General features: G+C 58.1%; 2 protein-coding genes across 2 annotated transcripts; one reads left to right on the forward strand and one right to left on the reverse strand.

The window, feature by feature from the left end:
- Positions 1-4,270: 4,270 nt before the first annotated feature.
- Positions 4,271-6,281, forward strand: BKCO1_2900012 (sh3 domain-containing protein; the record flags this gene model as incomplete). Its single annotated transcript, XM_020273768.1, has 2 exons — positions 4,271-4,666; positions 4,818-6,281. The coding sequence occupies 2 exons, from the start codon at positions 4,271-4,273 to the stop codon at positions 6,279-6,281; spliced, it is 1,860 nt and encodes a 619-aa protein (XP_020129855.1).
- A 4,760-nt stretch (positions 6,282-11,041) lies between these two features.
- Positions 11,042-13,285, reverse strand: BKCO1_2900013 (c2h2 transcription factor; the record flags this gene model as incomplete). Its single annotated transcript, XM_020273769.1, has 1 exon — positions 11,042-13,285. The coding sequence occupies one exon, from the start codon at positions 13,283-13,285 to the stop codon at positions 11,042-11,044; it is 2,244 nt and encodes a 747-aa protein (XP_020129854.1).
- Between the last annotated feature and the right edge of the window lie 5,459 nt (positions 13,286-18,744).

An 18,744-nucleotide genomic window follows, 5' to 3' on the forward strand; every position in this document is an offset into this window, starting at 1 on the left:
CCCCATGGCCGCTTCTCCATTGGCGCGGTCTCTGAGATGACAAGCAGCTGAGGAACCACGGCCGCGGTGTTGTTCGCACATTCGGTGGTTCCGTAGGTGTACCGGTGGGTAGGTAAAGGGTTCAGCCTCTCGTCTCAGCCTCCTACCGTGAGATTTCCTCCACCACCACCCGCCCTTCTTCCTTGGGTGCTCTCCCCCCGCTCCTTTCCCCTCCACGCGAGACATGGTTGCCCGCCACCGTCTCCCTTTCTTCACCACCTACGACCCCGCCGGGTGCGCGTGATCTGGGAAAGGGGAAGAAAGTCTCCACCGGCCTTCAGTCCGGAAAGCTCTCCGACAAAAGACAAACGCACCTCAAAAGGGACTTGCGTACAGTAAGACATCCGGCCGCTCGGCCCCAACCGTGAAGCCTGCCTACCTTCCTTCCTCCGGTCCAACCTCCGTTATCTCTCGCTCTCGCCCGCGTTCCAATAATCGTCTCCCCGGGCATATGCACGCAGAACATGAAACTCACGCTCTGAGTCACGGTACAGCAGGCGCTTAACGCTGCAGAAACAAAAGTCTTTTGTTCACTTTGAAACGTGGATCCCACCTTCTTCTTCTTCTTCTTCTTCGCCGCGGAGCTGGGACCAGTCGTTCATGGTGCTTTTTCTTCCTTTGCTTTTGACATCGTATACACAGAGTAATGAAAGTTGACGTGTTCGCCAAGAACAAGCCACGTTTGTGGATGCGCAGTAATCGCCAGGTTGTCTGGGTTCCGCAGGCCCTGATGTTAGTGGATCTGGGTTGGGTATATAGCGTGCAAGTTTGTTCGGTTCAGCGCCGGAATAATGGACGGTGGTGGACGTGGTTGGTGATACCCACGAGATATGCGGTATGACTTCTGTTTTGGACATGCTTTGGTCAGGAAGAAAGAGGTGGCGACTTGATGGGTAGGCGCGTCTTTGCGGTCACGAGCTTGATACCGGGCTCGTGCTGTTTGAGTCATCCGTTCTTCGGTTCATGGCTGCTGCGCAGATGTTTCGGTCTCTCACGATGTTGCATTGCGCTTGGACGTTGCCCTTTGGCTTTCTTTTCCCGGGTGACGGGGAACGTGGAGCGGTTTCGTTTTGTTTTGTCTTCAGCTGGACGGGGGTGGTGAAGATGGGGGGGAAAGGAGGGGAAAGAGCAGGGAGGACCTCTTTGGTTTTTCCTTCCCGAAAGTCTCACTCTGCTACAGCGCCACCTTTATCATTTCTTCTTCCTTTACCGCTCCAGCGGAAGAGGTCTGCCGAAAGCAGAAGAAGAAGAAGAAAAAAAAGCAAACACCGAGGGTTTTCCCCAACGCCACAGCATGTACGACGCCGTTTGCAGTCATGTCGCAGAAGAAACCGGGCGCGGGAGGGCCAGTTGTGGCTGGCTGCTGTGGATGGTTGGTGTCGGCCGGACTGCGTCGATGCTACCCTTTCGCTGGCTGTCAGCTCTGGTTGGCAAGCTGTCCGTCTCACGTGCGCAAGAGGCGGCCGAGGCAAGTACCCGTCAATAGACGCACAAGAGGGGGAGCCGAACGGTACTCGCACAAGGCGAGGGGAGGAGCTTTTTTCCGCCTCGTTCCCCTTGTGCACTTGCCATCCTTTCCCGCTATAGCGCCCCCACGGCATATAGCTCTCTCTGCCTGCCCTGCCCCCCGCCCGTGCAGTGCTACCGCGCGCTTATCTGATCTTCAACCTCGGGTCCGGAGAAACGGTAGACGGACGTCCGTGTGTCTCGACTGCTGCTGCTGCTACTCCTCAAAGCGGTGATACCATGCTCTCTCCTCCCCGGCCGCAAGTTCCTCTCGTCCTCCTCGTCTTTCCCATCCGTCATACCTTCGCTGCGAGCAAAGAAATGCGACCGTGTCACCTTTGGCCATGTCCACGTAAAGCGCGCGTTCCACCAGCAGACCCATGGCGTACAGCGGACGGCATGAGGTGCCTGCTGCCTGTAATGAGCGCGTTGGCTCCGGCCGGCCCGGCCCCCGTTCAGACACACCTCTCTCCGTTCTAGACCGAACCATGTCCAAAACGGGAGGTGTTGGTGTACCAAATCTCAAGCGCAGAGGAAGGCAGGCAGGCATCATGATCCTCCAGCACATCATCTATGCACTTTGCGCGTTCTAGGCCGCCTCCCGCGCCTACATCCTGTCGATCCCTGCCGTTCCGGAGCGCTGGTTGAGCCGCTTCCGGGGGGTGGATCGGTGACGCAAGAGGTGGCCGGGGAGGGACGAGAAGGATTCCTTGTGCTACCTTTGTTTTTTTGTGCTGCGAGAGGGTGGCAGGGGTGCAGGAATAGACTTTGATGTCAGACGGTGCGGAGATAAAGCGGGTGCATGCAGATGCATACGGTATTTACTCAACGTGGGATTTGGCTTATTGGTACTTTCAGACATTAGATATCTATTGCTGATCACGCCGGGCGGGCACTTGGCCAGACCGGACTGGGAGGCTTGCGCGGCGGTGGGTTCTCAGAGAATGACGCTAGTTTCTTACAAGCACTGTGTGCATTTTGATAGAATATGATATGGAGATGTATGCATGAATGGGTGAGAGTTGCATGTCATTCAGACTAATTTCAACATTCCATCAGGGGCTTTTGGCACCGTGATTGAGCAAAGATGGCACTACTTTCTTGAAGCTTCGGGCTTCTGCAGCTGCAACAGCAGTGTACTCACGATGTCGTCACCCAACAGAGGGGGGGAAAGTTACCGACCCGTCTATGTCCAAGCTCGAAATCTTTGAATTCGTGGCGAGGATAGCTTGTATGTCCCTTGGCTCGCATGTGAAGATGTGCTTTTCTCCGAGTACGACATGTCTTATTTTGTTGACCAGCCATCCTTCTCGCTTGCTGACCTTTGCCATAAGCTCCACCAATAAGCTAAGAGTCGGTATTTATTGAATTTAGTTCCTAGGCATGATCAGGCAATGTGTAGAATCTGCCGACTATAAGAATGTAAAGAAGTCGAGAGTTAAAAGAGTGCAACTTTTATACTGGATCATGTGCCGCTATCGAGGCCTTCTAACCCTGGACATAAACAGACGAAATTAGGATCATGGTAGAGCAAGAGTAAGGGTCTGGTTCTTCCAGGCGTTTGGAAAAATAGATATCTACTTTCAGCCACTGGATACTATGTCCTCAGATTCTTAGGTGGTGCGCATCAGACGAACGAGAAAATTCAATATATATAGAGCAAGGTCAGTTATACGCTTCTACCACTGGTTATCCATTCATCACTGACATGGACAAGATGCTCAGATGATCTTCCGATTGATTGTGCTGGTACTGTCTCGTTTGACCAACGCTCGGAGAAATGCCTCGATCTACTGCAGACATGGTTCCCAGAGTGCTGCAGCATCCATAGACGAAGTTATCAGCCAGCGTCATCTCGATCGCTACCAAAAAGCTACATGTTTACCAGCCCAAGGGTGGAATGAGAAATACGCCACTCTGAGCCACTGCTGGAAGGTGTTGTCCCTTTCAGGACGACGAAGAAGAGCACTAGTAGCTTGCGGGATGAGATGCAAGAAACGGATCTTCCCAAGTCATTCCGTGATGTAGCTACTAATGGCTCCTCTATTCATGTGTAGCGGAAAAGCCTCGGTTTGCTACAGGGATCAAGCTTCAGGCTCGAGCAGAGGCGCCTCTCAAACCGCAACACCACGATGCGTATAAGCAGGAGCAAGTGAAAACATTAGTCTGTCTTTGCTGAGGGAGAAATTGAATCATCGGGAGCCGCCGAGCCGGGAACGGGAGCTTGCATCCGAGACTAAATTTTAGCGTTGCCGGCCCCAACGCCACGGAAGCGCGGCAGTACTCGGCCACAACTTATTATTGTCAGCACAACCTCGAGGGAACTTGGACATGCTGCTCGTGCAAGACACAATTTCTAATCCAGGCACAGCCCGTCATCGGCGCACAAGTCGCAGCGAGGGCGACGCAAACATTGGGGCCAGATGGGGGGGCGAGGGAGTGTGGGCAAGCGACGCCCGCTTGCTGACCTGCAGCAGCTGCGCACCTCGACTCACCTCGTCTCATCAACTCACTCTCCACTCGGCAGCCCTCAGCACCCACTGCACCAGGCCGCAGCTTGCTGTCCGCCCTCAATGACACGTCCCGCAGCTTCGTGATTCCATCCACAAGGAGCACAGAAAAGCAGGACCGCCTGCCTGCCGTGCCCGTACTCTCGCGACACGAAACCTCGGACGCGCCCACGTAGCTCGCCCGCCCGCCCGCGACGACGCTGACGACGCCCATCATGCCGCCCAAACGCTCCTTCACCGACGATTACGCCAGCGGGCCCAACCAGTCGCCCACCTCGTCCACCTTCCTCCCGCCCAAGCGGCGCAAGACGTACACAGGCGGCGTGAATGACTGGCGCCGCCCGTCAGCCTCGCCGCGCGACGGCTGGTGGGGGGTCCCCGAGTCCGAGTGGGAGCGCATGGCACCCGCCATGAAGATGAACTGGACCCACGTCGGCCGCATCATGGAGACGGAGGAGGGCGAACCCGCGCCCGAGCCCTGCGAGCAATGCCGCGACGCCGGCGACCCGCGCGGCTGCTGGGTCTACTCGCGCGAGGCCATGCGCCGCTACGGCTTCAAGACGCACGTCTGTGCCCGCTGTCGCGCCACCGCGAACGTGTGTTCGCTTAATGTATGTGTGACATTCTTTCTTGTCGCAAGAGCGGGGAGCAAGACCGACGCTTGTCGGCACTTGGAGACGTGACAGCCGAACTGCTCCTCCCTCCTCCTGCTACGTGAAACCCCGCAACACCATGCTGATGCTCGCGGCCGCGGCACAATAGCCGTTTTTCAGAAACAGCGTCGGCCTGCGGGACAACCGCCCGCCGCCCGACCACTCGCCCTTCCACCACTCCGGCCCGCCGCCGTCAGGCGGAGGAGGAGGAGGAAGTGAAGGCCGGCACCGCTTCCCCAGCCCGGGCCCGCCTCCTCCCCCAGACCACCACCGCTACCGCTCGCCCACGCCGCCGAGCGAGCGCCACGGCCGCGGCTGGCCCCAATCGCCAACCGCCAAGCGCCACAGCTTCAACTCCTCCCTCGACGAGCAGCAGCAACAGCACCAACAACAACAATCGCGCGAACGATACCCCCCACCAGACCAACGCCGCATCTTCGCCTCCCCCAGCGGGCACCACCCCCACCCCCACCACCAGCACCCCCACCAACGACGCCCCGGCCACTCCCCCACCCCGCCATCACCTCCTCCTCACCACCGCAGCCACAGCCACAGCCACAGCCACAGCAACAGCCACACCCACAACCACAGTCACAGTCACAGCTACACCACCACAAGCCGCTCCGCCCACCCCCACCCCCACCACGGGCACCACCCAGCGGAGGGCCTCCCACCTACCGACCCGCCACCACCACCACCGCCACCATCACTGGTGCCGCTCACGCTCGAAACCCTCGCGGCGCGCCTCGAGCTGCTCGAACAGCACGTCTCGGCGCTGCGCAAGGACAACGCGTCCGTGCGCGAGGAAAACGATTTCTTCCGGTGGCGGCTGGCGGAGCTGGAGGCGCCGCTGCTGCGGCGGGAGCAGCAACGGCGGCGGGAGCAGCGGCAGGGACAACAGCAAGGGGAGCAGGAAGGGGAGCAGCGGCAACAGTCGTCATCGACGTCTGGTCGCGGCGGCGTCGCTGCAGATGCTACTGCTGCGTTGGGTGTTGGTGAGGATGTGGTGATGGCGGAGGATGGGGAGGCGGTGGATGTCGATGCCGATGCTGACAGGAAGCCGCCGGTGGTGGTTGGGGTGCAACACCAGCAGACGGGGGCGGGCACGGATCAGCAGCGCAGCGCGAGCAGCCGGGCGGTGGAGACGTTGGTGATGGAGGAGAGCATGGCGTCGAGCTTGCGGGAGCAGATGGAGGCGGAGATGAGGCAGAGGCAGCAGTTGCAGCAACTGCAGTTGCAGCAGCAGCAGCAGCAGCAGGAAGAAGAGCGGGAGCGGGAAAGGCAGCAGCAGCGGCGGGAGGAGGAGGAGAGGGAGAGGGAGAGGGAACGAGAGCGGGAGCGGGAGCGCGAGCGGGCGGAGATGGCGGCGGAACGGGAGAGGGAGAGGGCGGAGGAGAGGGAGCGCAGGGAGAGGGAGGAGGCGGAGCGCGAGCGGCAGCGGGCGGCGGTGGCGGCGGAGCTGGAGGGGTTGCGGGCGGAGAACGAGGCCCTGGGGAGGAAGGTAGCGGAGCTGGAGAAGGGGCAGGACGTCACGGTGAGGGTGCTGAGGGACATGTATTATGCGCTGGATTGAGGATGCGCCCGGTGCTGGGTGGGATAGATGGAGGGGTGGGGGTGGGTGGCCGGCCGGCCGTACTCGTAGAGGGAACGTTCGGGCTAGGATTGGAAGGAGTTTGGATAATGATTGGGCTTTTTTGCATGGAGTGCGTGCTATGGTGTCTATGCAGTACCGGATGCTGTGTCCATGCTCGACGGGGAGCGAGCGGCTCCTGGTTACGGCGTCCCAACATCGGATGCGATGCGATGCGGTGCAATGCGATGCAGAGATGCATTGATGACAGAGGAGCTGCGCCACAAGGGCATGAGGATGCACGGGCACTAGTGATGGCCATGACGGGGCCTTTTTGCCAGGTAATCGATGCCCTTCAGTCCGCATTGGAGGGGTACGGGGGGCAGCGAAAAGCGTGCCAGACGAACACCACGCTACCCTTCCTTCGCGCTTCTTCCCATGGACCGCTATGACCAACAGAAACAATTCGCTTCTAGCAAAAAAAAAACCCCCCCCCCCCCACTAGTTCAGCCAGCGTGCTGAAAACAAAACATGCAGGCTTTTTTTTTTCTTGTGGAAAAAAAAGCCACCGGATCGAGAATCAAAGAGCATATCGACGATGTTTATACTTTCTGGGTTCGGACATCCGGCCCGGCCCAATCACGTTCGCCCGCCCGTGCTTGCCAGTCGGACGGGGGCCTCGGAAGTCAAGGGAGGGAGATCGGTGGTGAGGGAGGGATGCGGGAACTAAAAAAGTCACCGTCGGTCCAGATCGGCCGCACTACGGACACCCTGCACCCCCGGCCGGCCAGCTCGCGGAGAGGGGAAGTGCCTCCATTCCTTCTGTATCGCGAGGGTGCGTATAGTGTATGTGTGTGTGTGTGTGTGCGTGTGGCAGGAGAGGACGGGATTTCTGCCGGACGGGAGGGATTGCGCGACGGCCGGCCGGCAGGCAGGCATGCGCCGGGGGGTAGGTCTTTGCTTCGTGGAAACGTCACCGGGTGTCTCATGACTGCCCGATGGGGAAATTTTCGTTTTTCAAATTTTTTTTCTTCTCTCTCTCTCTCTCTCTCGCACGCGCGTCTGTTTTTTTTTTTAGGCTCCTCTGATTCAATATTTTCGTGTCATAAGACCTCGGATCACGGAACCGATGAAAAACGAAGGCTGCGAATGCGAAAGGCATGTTCCGGGTTTATCGATATTGGGGAGTGCGTTTTGGTAGCCAGTCCGTGTGGTGGTATGACTGTACTACCACCCCATCGCGCCGCAGGTACCATGCTCACGTGGGAACGGTTTCTTCCAACGTAGAGGGATCTCGGCAAACAAACATGCCACCATCGAAGGCATCAGCCGAACGGCTGTCAGACGCGGCTGCTTCCCTATGCTCTCGCTTTTCGGCTTTCGTTTCGCATGTCTCTGGTGGCAGCCGCTGCAAAGCGAGCAGTCAGGTACATACATGAGCCAGCCACCTTTGATTGTCTTTGCTGCGTTTTTTGCCACCCATCTCATGGACATAATAATAGTGCTGCCTGCTGGTGCTCTCTCCAGTTTCACTACCCGCCAGGGTCCCGAATGGTTGGAAATAGAAACGAAAATATTGTCTCCCGGCAACTGCCTTTTTTTTTTGCGCATTGCAAGCAATGTCGATCGCCGTATGCACACACACGCACACTACTCACACACCCATCTTCCATTGCCCCCCGTTTCGCTTGTCTATGCGCTTTTTGCCACAAGGGCGGGTTGGGCTGAAAGGCCACGCGGTTCGTTGCATGGAGAAGGCCGCATGTATGGTAGGTAGGCGATCCGGCTGAAGCCGAAGGGTCGATCTCAGCTGAAGAACAAACAGGGGCATTTCTGCATGCATTTTCTCGATAGCGGTGAAGAAAAAGTTTAGGGCAGAAACCACCGTCCGTGGTGGCGAAAAAAAAAGGGAATACGGAATAATAGTGGTCAAGCGAATCAGCAAGGTTTGTTAAAGATAGGCAGTAAAAGAAGAAGGCCAAGGTCTGGTTGGTCGGCGCGGACGCAAGTGGGAAGGATCTTCCCACCGCGCGACGCATGTATGTGCGTGTGGCTGACGCGTTGCGAGCTGAGACGGAGCCCGCGCGGTTGGGCAGGACCGGATTTGTTTCCAACCGAAAAGCTGGGTTTTTTTTTTTGGCGATTTGCGGTTTCTTGCCAATTGGCGGCAGGGGATCAGTGGGTGGTGAAACTGCCGATGGCTGTCCTTTGGCGCGGGCGGCGCTACCGCATTACACGTGCCTTGTGTGGGGTTTCGGCCACGCCGCCGCCGTGTGTGGCGCGGATAGTGGGGCGGAGGAAGAGGGGAGAGGGTGAAGAGGGGGGGGGGGGGGGGGGGGGGGGGGGGGGGGGGGGGGGAGAGGGACGAAGGGCAGCGATGGGCAAAACCTAGTGACGCATCCGCTTTCCCCATGTAGTAAGCCTCGGCTCTTGCTTTTTTCGGTCCTGTCACGTATCGCTGCTGCGCTGTTACGGCACAGCCACGGCTGCTGCGCCTCGCTAACGTGCGCGCGTGACTGGTCGAGCGGCCGTAACGTTTCGCGAAACTTCCAGCTGCCCCTCGCAGCTCTGGCCAGTCAGCGCCCCAGAAGTGCGTACTGACGACGGACATGTTACGAAAGACCCTTGCTTTCTGCCGCCTTTCCCCTCCCCGTCCGTTTCTGTCTACATGCATGCATATTTTTTTTTGCCCCATGCATGTGAAGTTTCCCAACGGCTGTAAATCGAATCACAGACCCGATAGCAAGCCATGCTGATAGACGTAGGGACGCAATGGCATCCCCAGTGTCGGGAGAAGAGAGGCTGTGCAGTCGGGGGCAAAAGACAAAAAAAGATGGCAGTACGCAGCACGTTACGGTGTGTTTTATGGCCGCTGATCCGAGAGGGCTCAAAACACATACGAGACGATAGCAAGGCGTCGAATCGCAAGCAAACGGATCAAGAGCCCTGGAGCCCGACTCCGTACTAGTAGCCCTAGAGGGTACACCGCAAACGTGGAGATGGGGCGCGCAGGGCAGGGCAACAAGGAAAACATATGATTCGCAAGACTACTTGTCATGAGTAGAGTGCGTGCGCACGGAGGGCAGTCCGACTGCTGGCTGTCAGGGAGACCCACACCACAAGAGCTACACGCGCCCTTCCCGACTCCGCGGCGGCTGGGAAGCACTGGACTGGGAAAAAGTGGAGCGATTGACATTAATAATGATGATGATGAGCGAAGCGACGAAAAGAAGGGGACACGGAGAGGGGACCAAAAAATCCAAGTGCGCGCGGGAGAGCGGGCCGAAAAGGGGTACGGGCGGGCTGGGGAGCCAACAAAAAACAAGATCAACAGACAAGTCCAGCCCGCGCCGGAAAGTGGAAGGAGCAGCAGAGATGATGATGAGGCTCTGTGCTGCCTCTCCCCCCTCTCTTTCCCTGAGCCATGGTGAGAGCCGCAAGCGGAAAAGCAAGGCACGAACAGAAGATCATGCATGGGGATAAGCAGGTTTTGCGTCACCATACCCCATCATGCACATGACCTGCGAGGATCTGTCTCGGGGAAAATGGGGGAGAGGGGGGGCATGGTCACGATATCGGCTCCACTGATGCAATCTCAGTGTTGGCACGCGTGTGCGAGCAAAAAGTTGAATCTGCCTTCAGCCTGAAGGAAGGGTATAATGACACATTTCGCTAATCGAGTAATCTGCTACAGCCAAAATCCAAAAATCACCAGACCTCTGTCCACTTATCCAGAAACACCTGTGCAAAAGACCCGCCCTGTTGGTACAGTCGATAGAAATCCAGCCGCCCACCATCTGAGTATCAACTGAGAACACCGTTCCGCCCTTGCGCAACCAACCAAACACCAAACAAGAAAATAACAGCAGTGATGAGACAGTTTAGAAGTGAAGGAAAATCAAGCAGAGAACAAGTACACAATCTTTTGGTGCTTGAGACATGAGATGATGATACAGGAAGACACACGTCTTCCGTCGCTAAAATAAATAGTTTTTTTTTGTGGTGTAGCACTCTTCCAATCGTCGCAGTTCGTCGTAGCGGTAACACGCTTCAGATCCGTCGTCATCCTTCTCGTCATGCAGGGTGTGGTATTAATACAACCGTAGTAATGGTAGCCCCGTTCTTGCTTGCTCGCTTGCTCGAAAATCAATAAATCCAAACTTAAAACCACAGAGATGACCGGCCCCGCTCTTGACAAGCTTGATAGTGACGCTCAACGCCGGGAAGAGATGATAAGCACAAGGAGATAAGAGAAGAGAAGCATGCTCGCGCGCGGAGTGATATCAGAAAATCGCAATGGCTCGATGCGGAAACAACGCCAGCCGCGGCAGTCGCGAAACGGCGATCAGGGTGGTGCGCGCGCGTCTGTTCGCATCGCATATCGCATCATTGTCGCGTTGCACCGGGCGTGCAAAGCAATGTGAGACAAACAAATCCAAGCCGGAGCTAGGACATGCAAGCGACGCAGCGGGTGCGGATCTCACGAGACGATGATGTCGTCGGCGAAGGCCATGCGCCAGAGCGCGTCCGAGGTATGTGGTCGTCGACGTCGTGTGCGGAGATCATGACGCAGGCCTAGCGCGTGGAAGCGAGCGCCTATGACGCGTTGGAGCTCCATCTGGGCGGTCGGAAACTCAGTTGCTCCAAGCTGTGCGAGGGAGCGCGGCTCCAGGATCCGAAGGCTCGGGCAGCCGACTCGTCGCTGCATCACCCATCAGGGCATGTCGCAGAGAGCAGGAATAACGATGCTCTCCTGGGCCTGCCTACTCGTAGGAGCTGCCGCCGCCGCGCCTGCGGTGCTTGCCGGGGAAGTCGACCTCGGGGTGCACCACGCGCATGTGTCTGGTGAGGGCGTCATTGCGGCTGAACGTCTTCTCCTCGACGCACAGCGCGCACCGCACCTTCTGCTTGCGGCAGTTGTGGATCGTGTCCTCGTGACGCGTCAGGTCGTAGGGCCGCGAGAAGATTGTGTTGCACGGCTTGCCCGTCGTCGGGTTGACGCGCTCGCACTTGTGAGGGCCCGCCTGCGAGTTGCGAGCCAAAAGCTGGGCTGACGTCATCCCGGATCCCACTCCAGGAGTCGGGGGGTGCGGCCTGTGCCCGTCGCGCTTGTGCTTTTGCAACTTCTGCGGCGTCTCGAACCGGAGCGAACACCCGTGGTACGTGCACGTGTACGTCCCCGTGTCGGCGTGCAGGTTGTCCGGCCTCTGCACCGGCGTGCTGCAGTCGTCGTTGCTGGCCTGCGACGACTCGGGCATCTCGCTGGCGCTCGAGTCCATCGATGTGAGCTGCGGGTGGAATTGCGGGTTCTCGTCCTGGCCCGAGCTGGGCACGCTCGTGACTGATCGGTACGGCGTCGCCGTGTTGGTGAAGTTGAGACTGTGCATCACGTTCGGCACCGACGGCGCCACGAAGTTGAAATTCGACTGCGGTGGCGAAGGCCCGGAAACCGATGGAAAGTTCGTCGCCGCCTGTCCGGTCCAGCTGCCGCCTTGACTTGTGGCTGTGCTTCCATACGATACCTCCGAAGAGCCGTCGTAGTGCGTCTGGTCGCCACTCGTGTATGAGTGGTCGTAGTCGTTTCCGCTGGCTTCAGGGAAGAGCGGCATCTTCGCGTCCTCTTCCGATTCGTGGTAGTCCAGCAGCGCATCCTTGGGGGAAATCGTCTTTGGCTCGGACATGTCCGGCTGGCGCTGGCTTCGCTGAAGCGCATACGCGTCAGCCTCGGCCTTCTGCTGCTCGCGCAGCTGCTGGGCGCTGCCTAGCCGGACCTGCGGTGACGCGAACGAGTTGTTCGGCGGTGCAAGTGGCGAACCCTGTCTGAATGGGGAAACACCACGCGACATGGAGCTGACTGGCGACTGCGAGCGGGCTTGGTGCGCGGCCTGCAGCCTGTCGTTCATGACGTTCCGGAAAGGGGAGAGGAGGGCGTTGGAAGGCTGCTGCGACGACTGCTTGGCTGGTGCTGGTGCCATGGCGTTCGGGTTGAACAGCTCATCTGCGTAGATATCCGTCATGGTGCGGTCAAGTTTAGGAACTGGCCGGATGTCTGCGTCGTCGGGGTATTGTAAGTATTCATCGATCCAGTTCTCCACCCGTGGGAAGCATTTCTCACCATTGGTCGGCACCTTGAAGCGGTCGTCGCTGTAGTCTTCCTGGGCGTTGTGAGGAGTGGCGGGCGAGTCGGCGCCATAACTCGAGACCGACTGTCTGGACGAGTGTCCGAAGTCGGGGCAGTTGCCATCGTTTCCGGCTTGATGGTGCTGGTCCATCAAAGCCTGTTTCATGGCCATATGTGCTGCCATGCCTCCGTCGTGGACGTGCATGTTGTTGAAGCTCGAGTAGGTGTTGGCTTGGTTGAAGGTATCTTGAGTGGGAGTGTGTGAAGGAGTGGGCAGGTGGTTCGAGAAAGTGCCCGAGATGTCTTCGGCGTTATATGATGACTCAACTTTGGGAGCCTGTGGTGTCGACGGATGTTGCTCGGAATTGGGGTAGTAGTGGAAAGCAGGGTTGTATCCGGAAGTGGCCGAGACGTTGGAGCCGTTTGTCGATGACGAGGGCGACCGCTGATGAGTGCGACGGCTGTTCTTTATCGCAGAAGAATGGAGGGTCGAGGGCGCGGCGTTGAGCTGGCCGTTGTTTGCGAATTCCCAGCCCAGTGCGTTTGCACCCGTGTCCATCATCAGATTGGCGGTCGGGTATGTGTTGGGCAGCTGGGCACCCGCGGTCGACTGCTGTATCCGAACGGACGGGTTGGAGAAGTCGAATGAGGTCGTCATGTACTGATCGGCAAACTGATTTGCGTCGGGCCTGGAGGTGGTGGGAAGGGGTGTCGAGGATTGTTGTTGCTGGAAGTAGTTGCGCAACGCTTTGTCGTTTTGAAGTTCGGTAGGAGAGGGGACGGAGGCTTGGTGGTGGAGGTGGGAGAGGTAGTTGAGATGGGAGGGGGTTGGTGATGGTAGGCTAGGAGAGTTGGCGTGTTGACGTCGTGGATAGCAGGCTAGCATGATGTAGGCGGGACGTCTTAGTGGGGACCGGACCGGGTCAGGGACGGGTGGCGAATATAAGGGAAAGGCCAGTAACCACCTGACTCAGATCGGACCGGGCTTAGGAGGTGAGGTGATCAGGTAATGGCGCGGTGGAATGCCGTCGAAGCCGGTCTTGGATCGCGTTCGCCGGTCGGGGTTTGCGGTAGCAATGCAGAATCGTGTGTGCGCCAAGCTCAGTTGGGGAGAAGAAGCGGGTGTTTGAAGGCGCCGAACTTTAAGGGCGTGCTGGCAGATGGGGCTGCCGGGAGGAGACAAAAGCGCTGCCCTCTCACAGTCGGTGGAATGCTCTGTTGCGTCATGGCTTGGCCAAGGATTCTGGAAGTCAACGATCTGCGCACGGCCGACCGCGCCTTCCCTGTGCCTTCCCTGTGCCATTACGCAACGCACGGCCCTCCACTACCCTGCATTCGGGCCCGCTCGCTGCCGATCGAGGCCCTGCGACGCTGCAACCTCCCCCATGCTCAGAGTTTTCGCGCCCGCGGATTCGCTGCCCACCTCCGCGCTGCCCCTAGATCTGACCCTCCGCCGTCCTGCTCCGACGCCCCGTTGCACTCCAGCCGAAACTAGCGCCTTGCCGGATCGCGGCAGCGCTCGCAGCCCTCGCAGCCCTCGCACTCGAGACGCCCCGACGCGCTGTGTCGCTGCTCGCTTGATACCCGGCCGCGCTGCGCCTCGCCGCGACACGCACAGGGGCTTCGGGACGCTGTTGAGCCGCGCCCAGACGACGCCCCGGCCGCGTCGCTCGCGCCGACCGATTGGTGAGCCGGACGCAATGGATGCCAAACGCCGTCGGCTGCCACGGCTGGGAGCGATCATACGTCCGCCCCGGGCGCCGGCGTCGCGTGATCGCCCGCCCTTTGTCCACCTGCCAATGGACCTGTCAACGGATGCTGAACCAGCGGCCGTGAGCCCGTGTGTGTGGGGACTCGGGGAGCTGCTGTGGCTGGTGCCTCTGCCACCACTCGTTCGGCGTCGCCGCCACTCCGCTTCCCTTGTTGTCGGCGGCCAACCACGAGGTCCCCGGAACGAGCAGTCCAGCAGTGAGACGCGAGCTGCACTCGACGGCCAATCGGCACCACGTCTCCATCTCTGGCAGCCACGCAGCCACGCGGCTCTGGCGCTGCCAAGCGGGCGTCTGCAGCGGGGTGAAGGCTGACGCGGGCACGCTAGATCCCGAGCACTGGAGATGCGCTTATCGATGGTATTCTAATCCACAAAGTTCGCAGCCGGATGAGTCAATATGCGGATATTTTTGGCATTACTCATGATTGGTAAACAGCCATCTCTTGTGTCCACGCCTGCAAGGTCGAGTCGCCCGTGTGCATGTTGACTCGAGCCGGGCGCAGAGTTTGCAGTCACACCGGCACCCGGCAACGCGGCCTGGGGAACAGACATCGTACGAGCGCAGCAGGTGAGAAAGGCGCGAGCGGTGTCTCCACGCTCAGCTCACGCCGTCTAGCCGGTTGTTGGCGACCAAGCGGGCACGCGGACGGGCCGCGGGTATCTGTGCGCCCCGGTGAATTTTTTTTTCTCAGGGTCCAGCCGTGTGGCCGGGCACACAGATGCAGATCCAGCAGGACAGGGTTCTTACTGCGTACACACAGCAGGCAGCGGGCGTTGAGGCTCGCACGGTTGCGGCTGCGCGCGTGCGCTGGCATGCAACAGACCCGCACCGAAGGATCAGGAACCGGAGAGCTGCGAGCTGCGAGCGAACGCCAGGTGGTCAGCGCAAGAGGCCGAGATGCAGTCCCGTTGTCTCCTTGCAGAGCGGGAGGCCAGTGGCTTGCAGGGAGCAAGCGTGGCTGTGTGCGTCGTAGGGCTGTTTAGCGCGAGTGCACCCGGCCGAAAGGACGCAAGCGCGCGGGCATGTCCGGACGCTCCAGCCGGGGTGTCCGGGGCCCGAACAAAGGCCACCCTATCGCCGGGCAGCCTCAGCAGCACGATGCCCCCGAACCCCCGGTCGGACCCTTCCAGATCCCTTGGATAACGCCGAGTCATTCCGGCTCTGCAACCACACGAGGAAACACCGCGGAGAAACGGGCCTGGATGCAGCTATTTTTTCTTTTGTTGAGTTGTAGCCGCAACACAACACCAAGACCAGGCGCACCACGATGGAAAAGGGGCCTGGAGCCATCTAAGCCACTGCGGTATCGGTGCGGGCAGCAGCGGCATATCGGCGCAGTGGTGCGCGCGTGAGTTGGCCTGCACCATTCTCCGCATGCCAGGTCACCCCCCTCCCTGCAGTGCTCAGGAGGGGTCCAAGGGAGGTCGGCCAGAGAGACCTACTACCGTTATTAGCAGGTTGCGCCAGCAAGGGCCGGCGTCGACTATCGAGTCCGGTGAGCGTGATTCGCAACGAGCGTGCCGTTAGCCATGTGCGCGGCGAAGGCTATTTTTGCGCCCCGCCGTGGGCATCCCTGGGCTGTTATCTATCGTACTTTTAAGCATCAAATGCGACATCTCAGGGTCCAGCGGGGTGGCAAATCTCTGTCTGTATCGAACCACTGCCGACCGTTGACCCGATCTCGGCATTGGAACCACAGCACCAATAGTGAGGCGGGGTGGGCTGCAGTGCGGGACTGTCGGCGGGGCATGCCAAATTAGCTCGACACCTTCCGGGGCGGCAACGCGTATAGCCCGGCTCTGTATAGACGGTTGCCGCCCCGGAAATAGCAGCATACTGTCACGAACACACGAGATGGTTGATGCGTAAGCGAGCTGCACGCGGCTTGCACCTAGAGTCTGCGTCGCGTCGCTGTTGGCCAATTCCCAAGCCTCGCAGCACACGCTGACAGCCTTTAGTCGAACACGTTTTGAAATCAACGATGTCATCGCGCATGGGTCCTCTAAGGGTCCTGAGTCGCCAATGGCGTCAAAGGGCGCCGCCCCGTCGGTTCCCAAAACCTTGGACCGCGGACCACGGGCCTGATCCAGCAGCAGTCCCGCCCCGTCACCTCGACCATGGCGGGGGAGAGCTGACGAAGTATTGTCGATTACTCTACACACGTAGGTGTTGGGTAGATCGGTCTGCGCGGCCAACGCCGTATGAATGTGAAACGATGCAAGCTGCGGGTGAATTGTAGAAGCGGAGATGATTTCTTCCCATGCGTCACTCCTGGCCCGCGGCATGCGCTACCTTAGTATAAACCATCATGCCATCGCATCATCACGCCCGCATCCCGATGTCAGCGCCGCCCTGCCAGCCACAGACAACCTTATCGGACACCTTCTAGCGCAGCTCCCCAGCCGCGCCGTAAGGTGCACCAGGTTCACTCCTGGGGACAGACAAGAGCCCAAGACCCACGTCGGCGGAAGCTTGGCCACAATCGGTTGGTGAGCGTGGCTATCGCTTCTGCTTTCAGGCATTTGCGCATATGGACCGCGGACTTTGCGCCTGATCACTTTTATCCTACTACGCGATTCAACATGCTCGTTCGCGATAGCCCAAAAGGCTTCCTAACGAGCTTCCACTTACGTCACCCATCACGAAACGCCAAAGACGATCAGAGGGCACCGGTTTCACCTCCTGAGACACCTGAGTAGCCTGTCAGCGTAAAGCGACGTCATCGCTCATTTCCTAAGTAAGCACCGTGCGATGCACAGAGGTATTGAAAAAATAAAGCTGAGGCCGCCGCGGCACGGCCTTTTTTTTTTTGTTACCCTTAAGCTGCGCACGCCCCATTCTCACCTGTTCAACGTAAGGTTAAACATTGCGCTCGAAAGGAAGTATTGCGGGTCGACGCAGGGGGCAACTTTCGACCTACGCACACGACTGCTACTTTATTCGAACGCCCGGTGGACGGTTCCCGTGATTATTTTTTTTCAATATGAAATAAATGCGAGTTGAAAAGAAATCAACTTTCGTTTATTTTCAACGCTCTGTTGGTCATCGTTTGGATGTCGCATGGTGTGAGGACATACGACGTCATCCAAACTACTTTATAAGGTTGGGGGCCGCCGGGTATGCGTAGAAGACCCGATAACGAACTCATCAAGGCTTGTGTTGAGACCACAGCAATAAGTGAGAATGATGGGAGTAGCTGTTTGCAACTTAGCTCGTGCTCCTGCGATCGCATAAGCGACGCGATAGAGGCGGGCAGCCGGCCATTTCCTCCGCGGCGCGGAAGAAGCAGAAGGTTTCTCGATGCCCTGCATAGCTGAGCAATGCGTATGGGACTTTCCGCCCAACCAATGAGTACCCTAGCCCATGTTTCCTGTTGTGGGCAGCATGGCATTCGATAATTGCATGTAAAACAGCATGCATGTCAGTAGTACGACTTCTCAGCTAAGGGCGCCGATGCAAGGAAGACATTTAGTGGTGATTCCGATCAGCAATCTGCTGTGCAAGAATCTGTAACAATTAATGCCGATCTCTGGGATCTGCTGTGCCGAGCGTGCAGTGCTGCGGTTAATTGCCGTGTCACGAGATGGGATTTGTATTGATACTTCGTTACTTATATGCTGAGGTTAGTGACCACATGATACTTGGCTATACAAGCACCTATCGGAACATTGCAAATATCACCATCGGTACACCGTGAGTTACGAAAGAAGCTGGCTCATGTGAATCTCGCAAGGATAGTGGAGTCCTGTCCGGAAGCTTTTGTACATACGAATTTAATACTCGCATCTACATTTGGGTACCTGCTTCAATTCGTGAAGAAATGCCGATTAAACCTCCATCTTTGTCAGCATACTTGCTTCAAATTCCCTCACAAAGGATGGCCGTAGGTCGATTTCTTTCGTAATCCATTGTGAATGCTTGCGCATGACAGAACAATCGGGCCAAAGATAACGTGAGTTTGACCCAAGGCGTCGCCCGCGAAAATTCGGGCAAGTGGATACAATGAACCAGAGCCGCAGTCGAGTACTCACGATCTTCCCTTTCTGTTGTCGTTGAAGAAAAAAGCGCTTCAATGTCGGCACCATTCTTTGATGATGAGGGTGTATCAGAAGAGAAAAGAGAAAGGGAGGAGTGCCCTTTCTGGTTCGTTAAAGGGGGCCGGTTCCACACAGCGAGAATGTTGAGGATTGGTAGTTAACAGTTGGAGAGGTGTCAAAAAAAAACAAGGCCACGAGGCTATGCGCAAGTGTCCGGGTCCGAGCATTTGCCGTCCATTTCGGCATTTGAAGGGTCTACCGGACGGAATTTGGCGGTGGATGATCTCAAACGGTTCTGATGGCACAAGTGACAGTCGGACTTCCTAATGGAAAGCAGCGGATGCAACAGTGTGACGGGATTGGAATTTCAACCGTTTCCGAGCTCCGAGTGAGCTGCCGGTGTCTTATCCGCCAGTGAAGCGACGGCGGTGGGTGTCACAGGAATAAACAGCTGTTAGGCACGCAGCGACACGAAGAATGTGGATTCCGGCGGTGTCCTCATTGCTGTGTTCGGAAGAAAGGCCGGGTAGATTCTC

This window comes from Diplodia corticola (genome assembly GCF_001883845.1).
Source record: "Diplodia corticola strain CBS 112549 chromosome Unknown scaffold29, whole genome shotgun sequence".
Taxonomy (NCBI): Eukaryota; Fungi; Ascomycota; class Dothideomycetes; order Botryosphaeriales; family Botryosphaeriaceae; genus Diplodia; species Diplodia corticola.